At 42.5% G+C, this 21938-nt stretch overlaps 1 protein-coding gene across 2 annotated transcripts in view; it reads right to left on the bottom strand.

Moving 5' to 3' along the window:
• ARMC3 (armadillo repeat containing 3) overlaps positions 1-3353 on the bottom strand; it is a 103812-nt gene extending 100459 nt beyond the window's left edge. For both annotated transcript variants that reach the window (XM_077809455.1, XM_077809456.1), the window contains exon 1: positions 3306-3353. In XM_077809455.1, coding sequence (XP_077665581.1) covers positions 3306-3353 — 48 coding nt within the window. The remainder of the gene's footprint in view (positions 1-3305) is intronic.
• Between the last annotated feature and the right edge of the window lie 18585 nt (positions 3354-21938).

The raw sequence follows: 21938 nt of genomic DNA, 5'->3' as shown, positions 1-21938 counted from the left end.
AAACCATTTATTATTTGTGTTGCTATACTACTCTTTAGTGCCTTTTCATATTACTAATACATCAGAGGTCCATGTTGCTAAATAATCCTGAACATTGAGGTCACCGAAATGTATATACATAGCTCATCAGTCAAGGATATCACTTAGGACCAGGTAGATCACTCAGATCTTGCCCTGAACTGCAGGATGTGCTAGAAGAGGGCAGATGAGGGTACAGGAAGCTTTTTGTCCCCTATTCTCAGTGTACATGTGCAGAAGTAAGACAAAATATGCTCCTAGGACCAAATCCTACAAACTCCTCCTCGCAAAACTAGTCCTTACCATGTCATTTATTCCATTGACTTCAATGGGGCAACTCACATGAGTAAAAGTCTGCAGGACTGGCCCCCTACAACTCCCTTGAATGCTATGAGGGGATTGCTTGGCTAAGGCACCTGTCTGTGCTTATGCCCATCAAGCGATGTTGTCAGCTGGCTTGACAATATGGCCCAGCAACCCCCACATAGTTCATGCTGTGATCAGCATCGGGCATGGGAAGTAGTGCAATTAGTTAATCCTCACAGCAGCTCTATGAGGTATGAGCATAGTGAGCCAAATTCTGATCCCAATGTGAAGCCCAAAGGACAGCTCTATATGCTGGGGATCTATATGGGAATCTTTTCCCTAGGCTGTAGAGAGGCAATACAGCCATTCCATGGCCTCTACAACAGCCTCACAGCTGCAACAGCCTATGTGGTTGGTTCACTCTCCCTGCATGGCAAATGGCCACAGGGCAGTTGAGGATCTCTTGCCACACCTTCACTCTTCTCCTGTCCCAACCAAAAAATCTCTCTGTGTGCTGGGACATAGGAAACCCCTATAGAGAAGAGCTATGTGGTAAACACAGGATATAACCATTCTGAGAGTCAGACAATCCTGTCCCGTCCCACCCCTTTCCAATTGCTGGATCAGGGCCCTTTGATGCAGTGGAGATTTAAGAGATTAATGTCATATCCCTCATTTCTACTTCTACTAAGGTGACTACATAGCAAGTGTGAAAAATCGGGACGGGGTGGGGGGTAATAGGTGCCTATATAAGAAAGAGCCCTAAATATTGCGTCTGTCCCTATAAAATCGGGACATCTGGTCACCCTAACTTCTACATTTATATTTCAGCTTGTAAAGGTTTGGGAGCCTTTAGGGTGAAGGGCTCTATATATTGTAAATGTAAACTATTGATAGATTCTAAGGCCAGAAGGGACCATTGTGATTATCTAGTCTGATCTCCTGGCCATAGAATACCACAAAATAATTCCTACAGCATATCTTTTAGGAAAACATCCAATCTTGATTTAAACATTGTAAGTAATGGAGAATCCACCCCAACTCTTGGTAACTTGTTCCCAACTGTTAAAAATGTATGCATTACTATTATTATACTACATCTATACTAAGCAGATATGACAAATTGAGCTGATAACCAATAACAGATATATATACACCACCCTCCAAAATATTCTGCTATCTGAAGTCTAGCTGGGACTTCTAGCAAACAGCCCGTAGGAAGGAGCAGTGAGGAGCTTGGAGGGAGGTAGGAAATCATCTGTGACACTTCTTCATGGGACACAGCCATCATAATTCCTCAGGTGCACAGCTAGCTCTGCTGGCCAACACATGAGAGGGTGGGAGGCAAAGCCATAGCTCTGAACCGATTTTTCTTGGATTTTAGTTTTGTAATTTTAAATAAGTGGGCAGGTGCTAAAAGTCTGTCTGAGCACTTTTTATTTTAACTTGAAAGGAAATAAATAAAAACCTAAAAGAATACTCCTTGTCCCTTTCCACCCAGCTGTGCCTGGAGGATGCATCTGTGGCACAGCCTCTGCGCTCCCTCAGGAGCTGTGGCTGTGATTTGGGCTTCCCTGATGCAGGCTACATAAAGGAGGAATTCTTGCTCCCTTCCCTCACCCCTGTGCAACTGCATTAGACATAGCCTTGAGCGATTTCTCTATAGCTTTAGGTTGTGTGCTTCTATAAACATTTGGTTAGGCTAGAAGGTAAAGATATAAACAATACTGGAATAAATCATAACCTCACTTTTTTCTGAAACTTCAGAACTTCAGAAACTTAGGCTTCTTGAAATTGTCATAGGCAGTTGCAGACCTTGCAATGATATTAGGCTTTGAACGGAAGGGTGATTTACAGTTAACATTCTAATGAGCCACCTATTGAAGAGGGAGGGTCACTTTCAGCCCTGGTGAAAGCTAGAGAAATTCCACTGATTTCCAGAGTTGGGCCTGCCTATAAAAGGGATGAATCTGGTCCAAATATTTAGCTGTGGTGATGAAGTGGTAGATATAGAATTATAGATTCTGAGGCCAGAAGGGAGAATTGTGCTCATCAAGTCTGACCCATAAATAAATATTTATTTTAAAAAATTCAGTCCTGATTTTAAAATGGCCAGTGATGGAGAATTTACCAAAACCCTTGGTAAATTGTTCCAACAGTTAATTACCCTCACTATTTCAAAAATGTATACTTTATTTCCAGTCTGAATGTCTCTAGTTTGAACTTCTAGCCATTGGATCATGTTATACCTTTGTCTGCTAGACTGAAGAAACCATTATCAAATATTTGTTTCCCATTTAGAGTCTTATAACCTGTGATCAAGTCGCCTCATAACCTTCTCTTTGTTATGCTAAATAAACTCAGCTCCTTGAATCTATCACTATAAGGCATGTTTTCTAATCCTTTAATCATTCTCATGGTTCTTCTCAAAACCCTCTCCAACTTATCAATATTTTTCTTGAATTTTGGATGAATCTTGAATGAAGAAAACTGAGCTGTTTCTCATGGGGGGAGTTGATAACACAGAATCCACAGTGCTAGAGCTAGAAACATCTGTAAATCATTGAGGTGTGTCCAGTAACAGAGCCATCCACGCTGCTACACAACTAACCCCATTGAGATGAGAATGTGCCAGCTCGACAGTTTGAACGCCATGGAGTTTTTGGTTCTTTCCCCCTTCCTTTGATGTTTACAGTGGGAGGAGAGCATATAGACTTTAGAGAAAAATGAAGCTTGGATTGTTTCATACATTACTGTTTATAAACCCCGCCAAAGATAACATTCTTCATAAAAACAACACATGCCTGGTCACTGTTTTGCATACTGTCCAAAGAAAGCATAAATGGGATCATCTTTATGAGACATTTTTAGAATGCATGCGGAAGTTAGTGGGAGTAAGGGACTATGCAAGAAGGGTATGATTGGAGCCTATAATTGTGTAATATGTTCATTTCACAGCACATAGCATTTTATAAACTTACCACATCCTTGGGAGGAGGCTCCACTTCCTTCTTTACTTTTTTACCCATTCTAAAAACAAACAAAAAAACAAAAGCAGTTAATAAACAAACAAGTGATGTTGTGTGTCTTAGGACCTAGTTCACCAGGGATGTTGTACAGAAGCTTTTAAGACAGGCTCTCCCACCTGTTTGACCCACCTAGCCAGCCTAGACAAATCTTAGAGGACTCTTTTGCATGGAGCAACAGTAATTTCTTTGGCTGAAAGTCATCCCTCAAAGGCAGCAATATTATATTTGTGCCACAAAACAAACTTCTTAACACTTGATCACACCTGGAGAAGCTTAAATGCCAACTCAATATACCTCTGAAAAGTGATGAAGAAAGAGACACGAGATTGGAAGGCAATGTGACACTACAAGGTCAGGTTGTAGTGGTAGTTGTTGTTTCCATATAGGAAATATATTAAGGATTAACTTTTCTGTAGGTTTAGGTTCACAAGCATGCACAAAACTGTGCACCCATTTATTACAACTGTACATGAAAATGGGCGTTTAGTTGCATAAATGTATTTTTCCATGGATGGTTGCAGTAATTACCCATACAAATATAGACAGACAACTCTATGAAGACACACTGGCATTTACAAGCAGTGGAATAACAACACTCTGTGACTGTTGATAAGGGCAGATTAGCCCCTGGAAGCAGAAAGGGAAAAGACGACAGAACAAATTATTTAATAAAACTCCAGAGCCTGTTTCTCCGCTGCCTTCTACCTTGTGTAGTCATATGCATCTGTGAAAAGTGAGTGTAACATACTTCAATTCTGACTTGACAGTGTTTTCATTCACTTTATACAGAGATCGATAATTACACAAGGTTCAAGGCAGTGAAGAATCAAGCGCTTATAATTTTATCATGGGATTTTACTCAGAATGCAGATGAATATGCAAGTAATGCTACACTTCCCTACACTATTCAAAGAGTTTTTGGGTCCTTGATAATGTTAAAAAGCAGTATGATCCATATGAATGAGCTTTAGTATGAAGGAATCGTATATTCAGTGGGCTAACAGCCATTGGCCTCACTTCAGGAGCTTAATTACCCTACACAGACAGTTACTTCACCACTACAGTGACTATCCTGGGTTTCAGTACATTCTGTCATCAAATAGTATCATCAGTTTAGTTACCAAAAAGCTCCCTTTGTTTAGTGGCCACTTTCTGCTAATTAAAAAAATGTGAATTTTATACTGAATTGTCTCAGTCAATTGGGGTGAATAGAGGTGGAAAAGATATCGACCCACAATTTTTAGAGCTGGTCAGGAATTTTCAGACAAGACAGCTTTTCATCTAAAAGTGCCAATTTGTCAAAACTTCAAACTCTTCCAGTTAAAGGGGGAGTAATTACAAAATCCTTTTTCAGGAAGGTTTCTCAGATCCAGGATGGAATTCCTGCTAACAGTGAGCCCATCACCAAGAGCCTGGCGGTTATGGCACTCACCTAGGATACAAAAAATTGGGAGAACTAAGTTTAAGTCCTTACTCTGCCTGATTTAGAGCAGAGACTTGAACCCAAGCCTCCCAAGCCACAGGTGTATTCCCTAACTATAGGGCCACAGAGTCTATTGCTTTTATTCTGGCCCAATGAATATTTAATAATTTATAAAAAGGGGAGCAGCTCCCGCACCTGAGAGACCCACAGTATAATAGCTTGTTGGGTAGAGCATTCAATCAGGCAAAGCAGGGAGCTGAGCCTAAATCCCCCATGTCTCCTGCATGCCCTTTGAGTACCATAACCACCAGGCTATTCTGGGGGTGGGAATGTTACTCTCCACAATAAATTTCAAGAGGTCTCAGGCTCATCCTGCTGCAGAACAAAGGAAGTTTTTCAACAGCATGTTTTCCTGCCCCATGACAATTTTCAATTTCCCAGCCAGTTCTAATGGCTACTCCTCAGTAATGCAGATCCCTGTTGCTTGCTGACTGGATGGTCAATCTGCATATTGACCATATGGCTATTTCTCAATAATAACATAGTATGCATATTCTTGGGCTCTGACTTCCTAATGCCCTCAGCCATATATGTCCACAACACAACTGTCTGCTTCTGATCCTCATTCTTCCTGACCCCTTTCAACTTTCCCTCCTGTACCTTCTTGCTCCTGATAAAGGCTAAGAATTCCACACACATAGATAGATTCCTATCATATGAGATTACAGTCTGTCACTTTACCTTAGTTTGAATGTTTTTTAAATTGTTTCTGATGATATTTGCAGCCAGATTCTCTGGTAGGGTATATCAACCTAAACCAAGCAGATTTGGTTTCAGAAGGACTCCCCATACTGTGGAGAGTCCTCCGGTGGTGTAGCGTTGTTGGAATGAAGGAAGCATGGATGGAGGAAAGGTCGCAAGGCTGGGATGTCTTATGTCCTGGTGATCCCCTGCCTTCCAGAACAAGTCCTGGGGACTGCAGGCAGCTGGCATAAAGTAGAGCAGTCCTAAGGCACAGGATTTTCCACACAAAATGCTGTAGTGTGAATTTATTTCAGAGGTTGTTTTCCATTCCTGTTGCTATAACTGTCAGCTATTTTCCCCTTTGCTTTTCTTTGCATTCTGACTAACCCTTGCACCCACTCAACCAACCTTTGTTTCATTCTCTCATCACCATACCTGTGATATCAAGGCTTCATAAAGACAAATGAGGGATTTTACATTTTAGTCAACTGTTAGCTAAGGGAAGTAGCTACACCAAAAAACAAGTAATAGTGAGAAGTGCAGTTTCTGCCAATTTCCACTGCTCAGCCCCTGGACTAAAAAAATTGTATTCCAGTTTTAAGTATATGCAAAATTCAACAAACTTTCCCCAGCTGAAAATACAGTGCCTTGTTCTCATGTGCTTACTCAGTAGCTTTTTATAGTCTGTAAAGTAGTTTGCCTAACTGGTTTATGTAGTAAGGTCCTTTTAAGGTTAGAATGAAAGGAAAATGCAACACATCTAACTGAAAGAGAATACACTCCTGTTCTTTAACGGTCTTACTATTTTTTATTCTCCATTGTTTCTAATGTTATTTTAAAAGCTTGAAAATGAATGTATTTTAATTATTTTATTAATTAATTTAATTATTCAATTAAATATTTAGAATACAGACACCCTTCCCGTGAGATTATAACTTTAATTGTGGCCAAATTTTGGGTCTAAACTACTTGTCAATATGTCCCTTTTAAAGATGGAACTCTATATTAATAAAAAAGCAGTATCATCAATTTGAATTTGAGAACCTAGTAAAGGATCTTTTAACCACAGTGATGCAGAAAATTGCTCTCTCATTCTAAAAGCTGTTACCATCACAAGTCCTACACTTTTCCTAAATTACTTGAGATCAAAGAATTAAGGGCATAAAAAGGGCTTTTAATAACTTAGTCAAGTATAAAATTAATATTCTATGACAACTGGCTTTTTTATACTGAGGAGTAACACATAGTACAAGTGAATTTTCAATGCATCATTCCCCAATAAACTTGAGGATTAAATGAGTGTGAAGAAATAGTTTTCCTTTCCACTAATTCATAGCAGAGTGATGGATGACAAGTGAACTGTAAGGAAAATAGTCTGTAAAACTTGCTCTGAAAAATGTGAAAAGATCCATTGAAATTTGCAGTGTTCAAACACACTCTCAAATCCTAACTGTTCCTATACAGTACCAGATGTCTACTTCTACTCCCAAACCCAAACACGTCAGTTTGTATCCACAAACAAAAACTTACACCATGGTGGGATCAGATATTTGCACTTACAAAGCTACTAACTGACTCCAGTGCTTCCCTTCACCCATTATCTAAAACTCAAATGACAGAAGGAACAGCCTAAGACCCTGCAAGCCCTGAGCAGCAGTGAGCTGTGAGACAAAGCAAAGGAATAAGAAAAAAGCACTGCCAGATGTGGAACTTACCTCTTTGTCAAGAAATCAGAGGTCAGTTCTGGGGGCAATTACTTCCTGTGGAGATGGGGTAGAGAGAAAAGAATGTAAGGATAACTTCTGAGCAGTTATTTATCACTTGATCCACTTCTGGAGCTGATAGTGCCCTTCTCTAGGAGAGCTTGTGGCTGTGTTACTGCAACCTTTGCCACCAGCTTCAAGTTTTTCCTAAGAAGGACCCAGAAATGTATTATTTTTCTTCAAAATGTTAATTAGTTTGACTTAATTAAAATGAAAACTAATTAGACTAGATAAAGTCTAGGTATTTCTTCTCCATTATAGAAATCCAACCCTTTCTTTCTGTCCCAACAGCTAAAATGCTTGTCATCTCCTGCCTTGATTACTACAGCCTAGCCTACCAAAACAAGTTTAAACTTCTCATCTTTACCACCAAGGCACTGTATAACTGTGCCCAGCCTACATCTCAGGTCTCATTTCATACTGCTCCAACAGTAATGCCCACCCTGCAACTCCCTTTCTTCTTTCCTTCTCCAACTCCCATCATTGAACTTTCTTACATCCTGTCCCCTATGTATGAACAAACCTCCCAAACCCAGTACAACAGGCCCTCACTCTCTCCTCATTCAAACTGGCTTCCTCCCTTCAGACAGCGACTCCTTCACTCTGCTCCAATTGAAAGCATGTTGCTGTAGGTTCTGGGGATGGGGGGTGCGGGCCCTCTTGAGACAGTACTGCTCCTTCCCTTCCTTAATCTCTGTGTGGGATCATCTGTAAATCCTACCACACAGTTCTTTTTATTTGCCTTCTGATTTTTGAACCTTTAGTGTCCACTTGAATAATATTTTCAAGCTTTTCTTCACAACCATAAGGGCTAGAAACTTACTTATTTTTTCATGGAAGCTGAGATTCTCACATGACTCCAGGATCTGGGGTCTTAAAAATACACCAATATCATAAGACTTCTGATAAAAATCACAGGAGTTGGCAATACTAACAGTGATTGGTAGGGTTACCTTTTTCCATGTTGCTCCCCAAACATACTTTAGACCTCTTCTGAAGAGAGCCCCTCAAAGCACTTGGTGAGAGGGTATTTCAGTCTTCATGCTCACTGAACCCTTGGATTTTGAAACCATCAATTGGGTACCAATTGCAAGGATTTTCTATTGTGACATTTTTTCACTAAGAACGAATCTTGTCTACCAATTCGTTTCAGATAAATCAACAAAACAGCCAATGACACCAATCTGGGCCTTGGCCTCAGAAACCACACATTGGGCTCAAATCTGAGCAGGCATCCTAGATGCACAAGGATCCATATGCCCTTTAGCAACCTTCTATGCCACTCATCCTGTGACAAAAATAGTATATTAAAAAAGTACTGAACTACTACATTTTATTTTCAGAAAAACTCAAAATAAAATGTTTATCACGAGGACACAGAGACTAGTAGGTGAGTCACTCAAACCCTGTCCATGTGCAGCTGAAAACATTCAAGTCATGTCCTATTAAGACTGTAGGCTATTTGAGGCAAAAATGGTGTCTTTCTCTGTTTTGTATAGTATAAAGCATAATATGTGATTAATAAATGAAGAAATTGAATTAATGGGTAGAATGAGAGAAAAAGAAAACAGCAACAGGGTTTGTTAGGCACAGAAAAATTGCCATACTGGATCACAACAGGTCCATGGAGTCTAGGATCCTGCCTCTCACAGTGGCATGTACCAAATACTTCAGATGAAGTTGCATGAAACCTGCCCTCAAATCAGTCTTCCGAACTTGCAACTGTTAGTGGTTTGCTAATTCCTTGAAGCATGAGGGTTTATATCTCTAACAGTTTTTTTTATCTAACACAATTGTGGATGTTCTTATTAGCTATAGAAATGTTTATTCCCTTTTTTCATTCTATTCTATTCTGAGCCTCCATGATATGTTGTGGCAACGAGTTCCACAAGTCAAGTATGTATTATGTAAACATGATTTCATTAGTTTTAAATTTGTTGCTTTTCAATTTCATAGACCATTCCCTTTTTCTTGTATTTTAAGGCTGAGTAAATATATGTACTTGATTTAACTTTTCTATACACTATTCATTTTATTTATATCCTTCTTTATTGTTCTCTCTGAACCGTCACCTCTCAAAACAGGCCTTCCCCACCCCACCCCAAATCTCTTCATTTAGCAGTCTTTCCAAGCCTCTAATCATATTTGTTGGTTGTCTCTTATCTCCTTCAATGTCTGTTATATCTTTTTCAGATGTGATGACCAGAAATGAATACAGCATTCCAGTTTCCTTTGTACTAATGGCTTCTAACATGGCATCATAAAATTTTAGGTTCTACCAAGTTCCTTGAGCGGAAGTTTTCATCGAGCTGTCCACAACGTTAATAAGTCGTTTCCCGGAGTGGTTACAGATAATTTAGAACACATTAATGTGACTGCAAAGTTCAAACTATTTCTTCCAGTGTGCATTACCTTGCATTTATCAACAATGACTTCCACCTACCATAGAGCAGCCCTTCACCTAGCTTTGTTATGTCACTCAGGAGTTCCTCACAATCTTCTTAAATCTTGATAAAACTAAATAATTTTGTCTCATCTCCAAATTTTGCCATCTCACTGTTCTCTCCCTTTTCCAAATAATTAACTAACATATTACATAACACCAGACCTAGTATATATCCTTGGAGAATCCAAGCTGTGACAATTTGAATGAGGGAGATTTTTAAAAATTACGTGTGAGATTTTAAATGTCACGTTGAGACACACAGCAAAATCCCTCATCCCAAGAGAGAGAGACTTGAAGAAGAACTGCTTTAATATGAATCTAAAATAAATGAGACGTGGCAGTTATGCAATCACTTTCTGTACATTAGCAGCAGGATATTTTTAATTCTCAAGTCAAGGAGTGTCTGCCACTACCTCACAAGCAAGCCATTTTAAAGGGTCATATAAATCAGAGGTTCCTAACTTTTCAGGCAGCTGTGCCAGTTTACTGAACTATGATCCTGATGGTAACAAACAGTGCCTCTTGGTTCCCATTTCAGTTGTGTACATTCTCACAGTTTTTCACAAAGTTGCCAACTCTTAAGATTTTATCACAAGTATTGCAACATTTGGTGTTTTTCTTAAAGCCCTTTCTACTGGAGTCATGTGAGTATCTGAGAATCTCAGCTTTTATTTTATTTTTAAAGTAATTTCTATCCCTCGTGGTTGTGGAGAAAAGCTTGAAAATGGGAACTCTAAAAGTTCAAAAGCCAGAAGGAAAATAAAAATAATGTAAAATTAATATTTTAAAGACTCATTTTTAGGCGACTTTGACCCTTGATTTTTGAATGCCTGGAGTTCACACATGACCACAAGCCACCCAAGAGAACAGAGTAGCCACAAATGAATGGGAAGCAGGCAGAGACTCCAGGTTACTAAAAAAAAAAGAAAAGGAGTACTTGTGGCACCTGAGAGACTACCCAATTTATTTGAGCATAAGCTTTCGTTAGCTACAGCTCACTTCATCGAATGCTGTAGCTCACGAAAGCTCATGCTCAAATAAATTGGTTAGTCTCTAAGGTGCCACAAATACTCCTTTTCTTTTTGCGGATACAGACTAACAGCTGCGACTCTGAAACAGGTTACTAGAGTTCACCATTAAGGGTCTGATCTAGCTCCCCTTAAAGACAAGAGAACAGAAAGAACTCCTATTGACTTCAGCAGGATTTGGACTGGATCCAGAAAGAGGCAATTTAGAGTACCAGTCCCAGAAGCCTGAAGTGCCAGCTGCTAACATGATAGACCACTTGTTGAGAACTACTAATGAAGACTGGAAAATTATTCGCTTAAGGGACAGCAATGCAGGCAGAGACACGGCAAGGGCAGGACTGAGGCGGGCAGACAGACAGACATTACACCTCCCCCACACATGACACACACGAGCGTTGTCGGCCACTCTCCCCCACCCCGACAGACAGACACCCCCCTCTCCCCACCACGCCGGCTCGCCCAGCCCCGCGGGGACCGTGCCACTCACCCGCGGCGAGGGGTGCCCACTGCCCAGGGGTGCCGCCGGGGCCTATCGCCAGCGCTCTCCCCCGCCTCGCTGTTGTTTGCCGGTTGCTAGGGAACGCCGAACGTGCCCGCGGCGCACGCTCCCGGGGCTCCCTCTGGCGACAGAGGGAGGGAGGAGGCAGCGCCGCGGCTTGTGGCGCATGCGCACGCGACCTTGTGGCGGGGTCGTATCTCGCGTCGCGGATCGGGTTGCCTGGGGCTGGCAGCTGATGCTGCGGTTAGCGGCGCAGGAGGTCGGGTCTGAGTCCGGTGCATTAAGTGGCGGGGGGGAACGATCGCTCCCCCCATATGCAGCCCCTTTGTGAGGAGGCCCGGCTCCCTGCCCCAGCCGCTGGGAGGTTTAGGGCCCTGGGGCCGCCCAGCGACGCTGCTCCCGAAGCTGGGGCTGCGCAGGGAAGGGGAGGGAGCGGGGCTGAGCGGTAATACCAGGGCTGGGGGTAGGAGCCGGGGCTGAGACGAGGGCAGAGGGGAAATCCCCTGCCAGGGAGGTGGGGGCCGAGCGGGTGAAAGTGACCCAGATGCGGTGAGCCAGCTGCTTCCCCCTCCACAGGACGGCGCAGCTGCGCGCCCACGGCCCAGGGCTGTGCTGAAAGGCGCGCTGCCTGCCCGGCAGCTCTTCCCTCCCTCTCTGATAGGATGTATTGAGCTGCTAAAGGAGGCTTGAGTCAGTGAAACCCTTTACAGACGCCTTCCCCTCCAAAAATTAAAATCGTCAGTGTTTATAGGAGTCCCGTATCAATGGACAGGCTGTATAGCGCCACGTCGCAGCTCACCTTTGTGTCAGCTTTCAGAGTAGCAGCCCTGTTAGTCTGTATTCGCAAAAAGAAAAGGAGGACTTGTGGCACCTTAGAGACTAACCAATTTATTTGAGCATAAGCTTTCGTGAGCTACAGCTCACTTCAGAACATCTTCTGTATTTTCCACAGTATGCCTCCGATGAAGTGAGCTGTAGCTCACGAAAGCTCATGCTCAAATAAATTGGTTAGTCTCTAAGGTGCCACAAGTACTCCTTTTCTTTGTGTCAGCGGCTGTTCTGGTTGCCTGAGCTGGGCTGCCTTTTCCTTGTAATCCCTGTAAATGGAGTTTCATTCCTTTTTTAAACTATTATTTTTATTACTCTTAGCACTTCATCATTTACCTTGGTTACTGCTGCCTAGATGGATGTCATTGTGCTATTTAGTTGATACTTTCATAGTAAATAATCATTGAAAATCTTAGTAGTTGCTAGTAGCTTCAGCAATCACGGCTCACTCTGTTTCTAGTACCGCTTCCTGTTTGTATTGGGATATGTTAGTTTTTAATTCTAATTTTTTTTTTGCATATTTGATGTACAAATTTATTCTATGGTGTCCTGTGACATTAAGGATGACTGATTTCCTGATTTGGTGTCAAAACTTAGTTTCTTGTGATTCACCAATAGGAATTGCCTTTGTCAATGGTTATTTTGCCTCTCTAGCCAGCACCCTTTTGCTTTTTTCACATGTCACCACTTGTGTGTTGAACTTGGTTCCCAAATAGTTACTACAGGCCAGATTTGTAAAGGTTGAAAGCACCTTGATGCTTTTGAAAATCTCCCTAGTTGCCTCAGTACCTTTAGCATCGTGCCCTTAAGGCCAGGTTTTTATCTTTTGTGAAATCCTTCTCAAAGGCAAATTTCTACTTTTTTTTTTTTTTTTTTTTTTTTTACTAAATACAGATATACACCCCCAAGATAGATTGACAACCACAAGTATTCAACAGTCTTGAGTTATATACCCAAAAGTTCTGAAATTTAAAATACATAAATAAATACATCTGGTTTTTTAAATTTCTCTTTTTGTTCCTGAGTCTTTAGGGCACGCTAGCTTCATACTTTTGCTGTTACCTCTCCCAAAGAATCCATATATTTAAAGAGGTTGCACGTTCCTATAACATTCAGTATCATTTTTGACTTCCAGTAACATGGTTCCGCTGCTCTTTGTAAGTGAAAACTTATTTAAAATTCTTATTTCTGCAAGTAATTCCTCATCCTGCAAACACTGAAGAGCATGCTTTACTCTTCTGTCACTTCATTTGTAGCATACATACATGCTGATTTTTTTTGTTACTGAATTGTTTATACTAATTGCATATTTTAATTTTATGTATGTTACATATTTTGTTATGATACATTTCAGTGATGTTCTTCATTCTGACAAGTGTACTGTTCTGTACTGCCAAAATCAAGGATTTTTTAAAATGAATTATTCTGTTACTCTTTTGCATTGGTTGCCATTTGGTGAAACTAAAGTGCCTTGTCTCCACATGTTTTTACAGGGGGATAGCAAATAGTTATCCCACAGAAAAAAACATATTTTCTTAACACTGAGGACAGACTATAACACGGACTCAAATGTCAAATGAACCATTATTATTCATAGCTTGACAACTCTGATACTGATTGTGTGGCTAACGCTGCTCCTTCACCGTAAGATGTTTTTATGTGTGAATGTGTGCTGCCCCTATTTGTGTAGGTGTCATGGAAAACCAGTTAAAGCATTTTAAATTAAAGGAATTAACAGAGGCTTTCCCACCCTCCGTTTCCTTTATTAAGTGCTTGTCTAGATTGTGTGACACTGAAAGTGTGATGTTAATGCACATATATTACAGTGTTGTAAACCCCTGTGTGGATGCAGAGTTAGGTGGCCTTAGTTTTGTCAACAACAGCCGGGGCAACCATAGAAGATTGCAGAAATCCTTCCCCAACACTATTAATCATCAGATCTTTGACCTGTTTTGAACATTTTTAAAATTGTGTGTAGTCCATGTGTATCCCCTGTTTGATATTTTAAGTCCAAAGGAGTGATGTTATGGAGCACTCAGCTGAACTTTTCCTGTAGAAAAGCCTTTGCAGTATTTCATAGATACCAATTTTGGAATGACAAAATTTCAATAAATGGTGTAAGATTAAAATTTAAGGTGATCTTGCTCCTTCTTTCTGTTCTAAGCTGGTCAGGACACCTTTCATGGGGGGGAGAATAAAGGCCTGATAATGTCATGGTAGATCCTGTTGTGCACACAGAGGGTGTTGGCCTAGCTGTCTAATGATCCCTTCTATAAGCAATGCAAATAAAGTGGTCTACTTGTTCTACTAGAATTAACTGATTGATATATGTTTTGGTGCTTTACCTCTAAAGATTTCTCTTTGATTTCAACCTCTACCAGCTCATTAACCACACAAGATAGAAACTTTATCTTATCCCAGAAAAATTTAACTTACACACATAGCATTTGTTGTGTTTAAACCTTTCGTACATCATGATAGTAATATTGAGTCCATTATTGTGATATCCACAACAGTGTGAGAACACAATCTGATAGGCACAACAAAAATATTTTCAGCTCACTTAAAACATTGTGATGTTGTGTCTCAGCACATGTGCAGAGAGCAGGGCAGATCAGTTTGCTCTGAAACATCCAGAAATAGGGTGTGGCAGTTACTAGACATGCTCTATATTTATTTCTGAAGCAGTATAAGATGTTTTCATTGTAGGCAAGACACTTCCTGTTTACTCACCTTATAGCGGAGCCGATCAGAGCTCAAAGGTGGGAAATGTTATAAATATATCTGCTGAAGACAGCCTTGTGACGTCAGTGGTTGATCAGTGCAAGAGCCTGCACATTTCTGCACATGCATCCGACAAAGTGGGTATTCACCAATGAACGCTCATGCTCTAATACGTCTGTTAGTCTATAAGGTGCCACAGGACTCTTTGCCACATTTCTATTGTGAGAGATGGATTTGCTGATAACACTGAGAAATGTTTGAAAAGAAAGAGGATGCTAACATTCTTATAAAGATCTGAAGAAGCCAGACTTGTATGATGCATATTATGGACATATAGAATCATAGAAATGTAGGCCTAGAAGGGACTTCGAGAAGTCAAGTCCAGTCCCCGATGCTGAGGCAGGACCAAATAAACCTAGACAGGTGTTTGTCCAACCTGTTCTTAAAAACCTCCAATGAAGGAGATTCCACAACCTTCCTTGGAAAGCCTATTCCAAAGCTTAACTACCCTTATAGCTAGAACGTTTTTCCTAATATTTAACCTATATCTTCCTTGCTGCAGATTAAGCCCATTGCTTCTTGTCCTACTTTCAGCCCTTATAACAGCCTTTAATATATTTGAAGATTGTTATCAGGTCCCCCCTCAATCTTCTTTTCTCAAGACTAAACATCCAGTTTTTTTAACCTTTCCTCATAGATCAAGTTTTCTAAACCTTTTATTATTTTTTTTGCTGTCCTCTGGATAATCTCTAATTTGTCCACATCTTTCCTAAAGTGTGGCACCCAGACTGTGACACAGTACTCCAGTTGAAGCATCACCAATGCCCAAGTAGAGCCTGTTGATTACCTCCCGTGTCTTATATACAACACTCTTGTTAATACATCCCAGAATGATACACCCTTTTCTGCACCTACTTTTTTCACACTGTTGACTCATGTTCAATTTGTGATCCATTGTAACCCCCAGATCCTTTTCAGGAGTAGTACCACCTAACCATTTTCTTCATTTTGTTGTCGTGAATTTGACTTTTCCTTCCTAGGTGTAATACTTTGCATTTGTCTTTACTGAATTTCATCTTGTTGAATTCAGACCAATTTTCCAGTTTGTCAAGGTCATTTTGACTTCTAATCCTGTCCTCCAAAGTGCTTGCAACCTCTCCCAGCGTTGTGTCATCTATAGATGTTATAAGCATACTCTCCTCTCCATTATCCAAGAAGTCACTAATGAAAATATTTAATAGTACTGGACTCAGGACTGACCTCTGAGGGATCCCACTAAACACTACCTACCAGTCTGATAGCAAACCATTCATAATTATTGTTTGCGTATGGTCTGTCAACCAGTTGTGCACCCACCCTATTGTAGTTCATCTAGAGCAGTTTTTCTCAACCTTTTTGATTCCAGGGACCGGCTTGGTTCATTCCTAAACTGTATCAGGGAGATATCAGGGACTGGTGCCAGTTTATGGATCGGTCACTGAGAAACTCCAGTCCTGGAATCTGATTGGCAGAGGTCCAGATTGATCCACAGCTTCTTTTTAAACCAAGCACAGGAACAGGAAGTTGTCCATGCAACTGGGTTCTCTCTGCTTTAGACTGCTTCCCTGATGATACCTGCTCCTACTGCGTGCTACAGATCTCCTGGTGACCTGACCGTCCCTGACACCTGCCTCCTGGTTTGCCTTATGGTCTGTCTTGGACTCTCACCTCTTGGTATCTGATCTGGCCTGACTCCAACTCCTGCTCTGACCACTAAGTCAGACCACCTACATTCCATTGTGACTGTTTGCATGGACCACTTTGGGCACAGGAGTGGGCCTACTGCCAGCAGAATGGATCTGGCTAATACTTCAGGAGCACCGAACATGCTTGAGTGGGGTGCCTGCCTTCAGGCGGACAATCAAGGTCTGCAGGCCCAGGTCATCCAGCTGGCCTAGAAGAACCAGCTATTGCAGGAGCAAGTGACACAGTTGTGTACTGAGAATGCTGCATTCCAGACACAGCTCATGCAGCCCTGTTCCCCGACACATCTGCTGGAACAGTTTGATGGTAATCACCACTGAGTCCAGGGTTTTATAAACCAGTGCCGCCTTCTGTTCATGATGTAGCCCTTAGTCCTATACTACTGATCATGCAAAGGTGAGTCTGGTTAGCAGCCTGCTGCCTTGGGAAGCATTACACTGAGCCTTTCCCTTGACTGAGTGTGACAGTCCAGTACTGTCGAACTAGGAAGTCTTCTTCCAAGCCATGTCAGTACTATTTGACAATCCGCACCAAACTCGAATGGCAGAAACTGCCCCAAGGAAGATCAGATGGGGCAGGGCACCATAGCCTCCTGTGCTGTGCAATTCCACCCACGTCACGACTGATACATACTGGAACAAGATAGCACAGATAGACCAGTTCCAGTGGGGCCTGCAAGAAGTTAAAGACGAATTAGCCCAGGTAGAGATGCCTGTGAGTCTGGATGCCCTCCTGGGCCTCACCATCCGTATAGACAATTGGTTACGGGAAAGAAGGGAGGAAAAAAGGTGGGGTCATGCAACTCCCCAGTCCAGGTATTGTGACCGAGCCAGTGCAGGTGAAGGTGGTCCATTGATGGCTCACCCCCAAAGAAAAGGAATGATGACACCAGCACCACCTCTGCTTTTACTGCAGAAAGTCAGGTCACTCCATCTCTGCCTGCCATGTATCAACCCTAGACTTCAGTCTAGACTGGAGTACACCTGGAGCCCTGCCCAAGGGCTCCCCACTTGCAGGTGCCAGTCCAGTTGCACATATCTGGGGCATCCCTGAAGATTCCCAACCTACCTGCCCTCATTGACTCCAGCACAGCTGACTGCTTCATGGATGTAGTGGCAGCCCAGACACTGCAGAATCCCCTGAAACACAAGGCCACTGCTAACTATATAGAGACAATTGATGGTCTTCTGGTCCAGTAATGGAGGCTATGATTCAGAGGCATTGAGAAACATTACTATTTGGCGTGATCCATTCTCCACACTTTCCCCTGATCCTTGGTATCTCCTGGCTAGCCCTCCACAACCTGCTCATGTGGTGGCAAGACCATAAAGGGTCTGGGCTACCCTCCTTAGTAGATCTTGGTGTTCACTGTGATCATCCTGCGCAGGCACAGTCGAGGTTCCCGCTACCGCCTCATCAGGGGAAGAGGAAGAGGATGCGAGGACCAGTTCCGGGCCTTGCTCCTGTCCATCAACACCTAACAGATCCCATGGTGTTGGTCCCTGAGGTATGGTACCGGGCTCAGTACCTGGGCCCTGTTCCTGTACTGCGGGAGGAGGTAGTGGGGCTCTACCCTCCGGTGCAACAGAGTACAACCTCCTCGACTGAGATCCTTGGGCCTGATGAAAAGTCCAAGGAATCCAAAATGACCATTGCACAGGCATCTGCCACTGTGCCGGCAGGGCCGTTGGTGGAAACCCCTGGCCCACATCTGCCATTGGATACTGGTGGTTGGACTGGTGTTGGCTCCTGTGGGAGCTATAGGATTCCAGCTCTGAGTCTGGGGGGCAAGGATTCACTTTCCAGTGACCATGGGAGAGCAGTGCCAGATGGTACCGGTGAGTGGTATTGGGAGCAGGGTGACCAGTGCTGCGGCATCAACGCTGGTTTCCCCTTCGACAGCATCTGGGGTCTCAGTGCCGTAGCCACTCTCGCCTCTAGTGCCGGTTCACACCTGGTGGGGGATGGAGGTACCAGTAGGGACATCAGGTCCCGTGCTGCCTGGAATGCCTTTGGCGTAGATGGAAGCGCTAGTCTTGCGCTCCTATGGCTCTCCCTCGGAGGAGAGTCCAATGGCACCAGACTCAATGGTTCCCTCTCTGAGGCCAGAGTTGACAGTACAGACTGGCTGCCATTGATTCTGAGTGGCTCTGCATGGGTCGCGCTCTGCCGATTTCCTTGCAACCACTGATCTTTGGAGTTGGGGAATGTCCCCTGTCCATTTTGCGTTGTTTCTTACATGGCACCAGCTACCGGGATCGGTGCTGAGTGTCTCCATGAGGAGTAGATCTCTGCACCAGAGAACTTTGGCGGTGCCGTGAATCCCAGGACGCAGATGAGGAGTTCCTCCTCGGTGCCAGAGGGGCCAGCCTGCGGTGCCTATCCCTCAGAAAAGCCCGTGCACTTCTCACCAAGGCAGAGGTGCTCAATGCCGAGTTGGCATGATTTGGCTGTGAGACTGGACAGAGAGCTGCCTCCAGCAGGAGGAGTTGTCTATGGTCCCTTTCTTTTTGGATGCAGGGTTTGAACCCTTTACAAATTCTGCAGCAGTCACGTAGGTACTTGAGGCAAGCTGAGAGGGGGTTGCTAATAGACATAGGTTTGTGGCAAGCCTCACACTGCTTGAACCCCGGAGCCTGAGGCATGCCCCTGTGCCAGGGACGGGGGAGAACCCCATTAAGTGTGATCCTACTATATTACTACTAACTAATACGAAACCGTAACAACTAATTACTAAGTTTTTAACTGTATACAGGAAGCAGACAATGTTGACTGCCGAGAGTATTTGCAAGTGCAAGGACAAACAGAAGTTCCAGCAACCAACATGGACGGAAAGAAGGAACTGAAGGGGTGGTGGGGCGGCAGATCCCTAGATATTGTGCCATGAGGGTGCGATTCCAGGGGACACTAGAGCCGACCTGATGGATACCACTGAAGGAAAAACTTTCCAGCGGCGGTGCATGCAGTGTGCACGCCTACATTAAAATGGACATGAGCAAGGACTCAAAGAAGAACCTGCAGCTCTCAGGATTTGGTTATAGATAACCTAATACCAGAAAGTGAATAACTTCAATGTCCTGTCTATAGATTTAATAATCTTAAGTAGTATCACTTTAAATTAATGATCTTAATACTAATTATACCAATTGTGTGTTACAACTGATGATGTCTTTTATTCTTTGTGTAATTAACCTGTGGAAATTACTGGCATAAGATATTACTGAGGCAAATTGCTTAATAGGATTCAAACAGTTAGTCATTTACATTAATAATAATGATAGCCATAATTACATTAACTAAAATAAAAATGACTAACTGTCTGAGATTAGGAAGAAATTTCCTCCATAGGTATGTTATGGAGTTTACAGCATCCTCTAAAGCAGCTGGAAGTGGCCACTAGTCCAAAGACAGGATACTGGACTAAAAGGCCCAAAATTATTTGATCCAAAAAAACAATATTTTTGTTCCTTTGTGGGTTTGGTGCCATAGAGTATTTGCAGCATAAACTACCAGTAGGTAATGTCCTATGCACTGCTGGTAACATGTTAATTAAACTCTTTGTAAATGAGTCTAGGACATTTTAAACATGGAAAACATTGTAACAACTATATGGGATGGTGTGATGTTCCCCTCTGGTGTTATCTGGACCGGTGATCTGCTAGGTCACTCCAATCCTTGATTCTGGGAACCAGCTTTACCTTGCTCTACTGTGAGAACCCCCACTCCTGGGCTGTTCACGCACAGCCTCTAGCATGTAAGCTGCTCCTTGGATTGTGCAACCGAATGACAACTAGCCAATATCTCCGGTCCCAGACACCACCCTAGGAACCTCTGTCTTGCAGTGTCCAGTTATGCCTGCTGGACACTGCAAGCTTATATGAGTTTGTCAATTTAACAAAGAAATTGATGTGTACCAGGCTTGTTATCCCAACAGGAGTCTCTGACACGCTTCAAACCAAACGCACTGCTTCAGGTAGAATAAACAAACAGATTTATTAATTATGAAGATAGATTGTAAGTGATTATAAGTCAAAGCATAACAAGTCAGATTTGGTCAAATTAAATAAAAGCAAAATGCATTCTAAGCTGATCTTAACACTTTCAGTGCCCTTACAAACTTAGATGCTTCTCACTAGAGGCTGGCTGGTTGCTCTTCAGCCAGACTCTCCCCTTTGATCAGTGCTTCAGTTACTTGGTTGGTGTCTTTAGATGTAGGTGGAAGAGATAGAGAGAGCAAGGCAAATGTCTCTCCCTTTTATCATGTCCTTTCTTCCCTCTTGGCTTTGCCCTCCCCCCCACACACACTTCAGAGTTAGGAGGGCATTACCTCATCACAGTTCCAAACTGACCAAAGGAAGGGGGGTGACTCACTCGAGAGTCTAAGAGATCCTTTTGTTGTTGCCTAGGCCAGTGTCCTTTGTACCTGTGAGGCTGGGCTGAGTTTGTCCCATACATGCCCTGATGAGGTGTGAACTGCCTCTCTGTTCTTGGAGAGTTTTTGCCTGGGCTTGCTTTAAGCCATGAGGATACATTTTCAGCCTCATAACCATACATGAAATTATAACCTATGACCTTACTGTGACATTGCACTCCACATGTTTTATGGAAATATGCTTATGAATCTGAATATGATGTAACTGGAACTTGCTTTATGCAGAAGGTCTCTTGTAAGGTATCATAATAAAGGTTAAAACCTACTGAATATATGCCTCCTATTTGTATGTATGTATCATTCTTGTATCTGAAGCTAGAAATATGAAATATAACTCTGAGGTCCTATTGTAATTATGCAAAGTGTGGGCCATCAATGGTGGTTTAGAATTTTGATGGCTCCCATTGACTAGGACAATTGGTTGTAAATGGCTCTGTTTACTTACAAACCTTCCTGTGTACGTGTAGGCCAGCCCAGGAATAATGGAGGCTGGGGTCTCACAGGACATGTGATCATGTCACCTGATACTGGAATCCATCTTAAATCTGGTACTTTTCCTTTTTAGGACGGGTGGGGACCTAGAGAGACAAAAGATTTCCGCCTTGTACCAAAGCTATAAAAGGGGGTGGAACAGAACAAAGGGGACTGCCAGTCATGAGAACACCTCTGCTTTCTGCCTAAGATGTCTGCTGGAACTAATAAGAACTGTACCAGAGGAAAGGATTGGGCCCAGACTAGGAAGGATTCTAGTCTGTGAAAGAAGCTTATTGGAACATCTCTGAGGGTGAGATTTTACCTGTAAACAGTATCTTAATGTATTAGGCTTAGACTTGCATGTTTTTTGCTTTATTTTGCTTGGTGACTTACTTTGCTCTGTCTGTTATTACTTGGAACCACTTAAATCCTACTTTTTATACTTAATAAAATCACTTTTGTTTATTAGTAAACCCAGGGT

Source organism: Eretmochelys imbricata, chromosome 2 (genome assembly GCF_965152235.1).
Source record: "Eretmochelys imbricata isolate rEreImb1 chromosome 2, rEreImb1.hap1, whole genome shotgun sequence".
NCBI classification, from domain to species: domain Eukaryota; kingdom Metazoa; phylum Chordata; order Testudines; family Cheloniidae; genus Eretmochelys; species Eretmochelys imbricata.
This window is presented reverse-complemented; position numbering and strand designations above follow the sequence as displayed.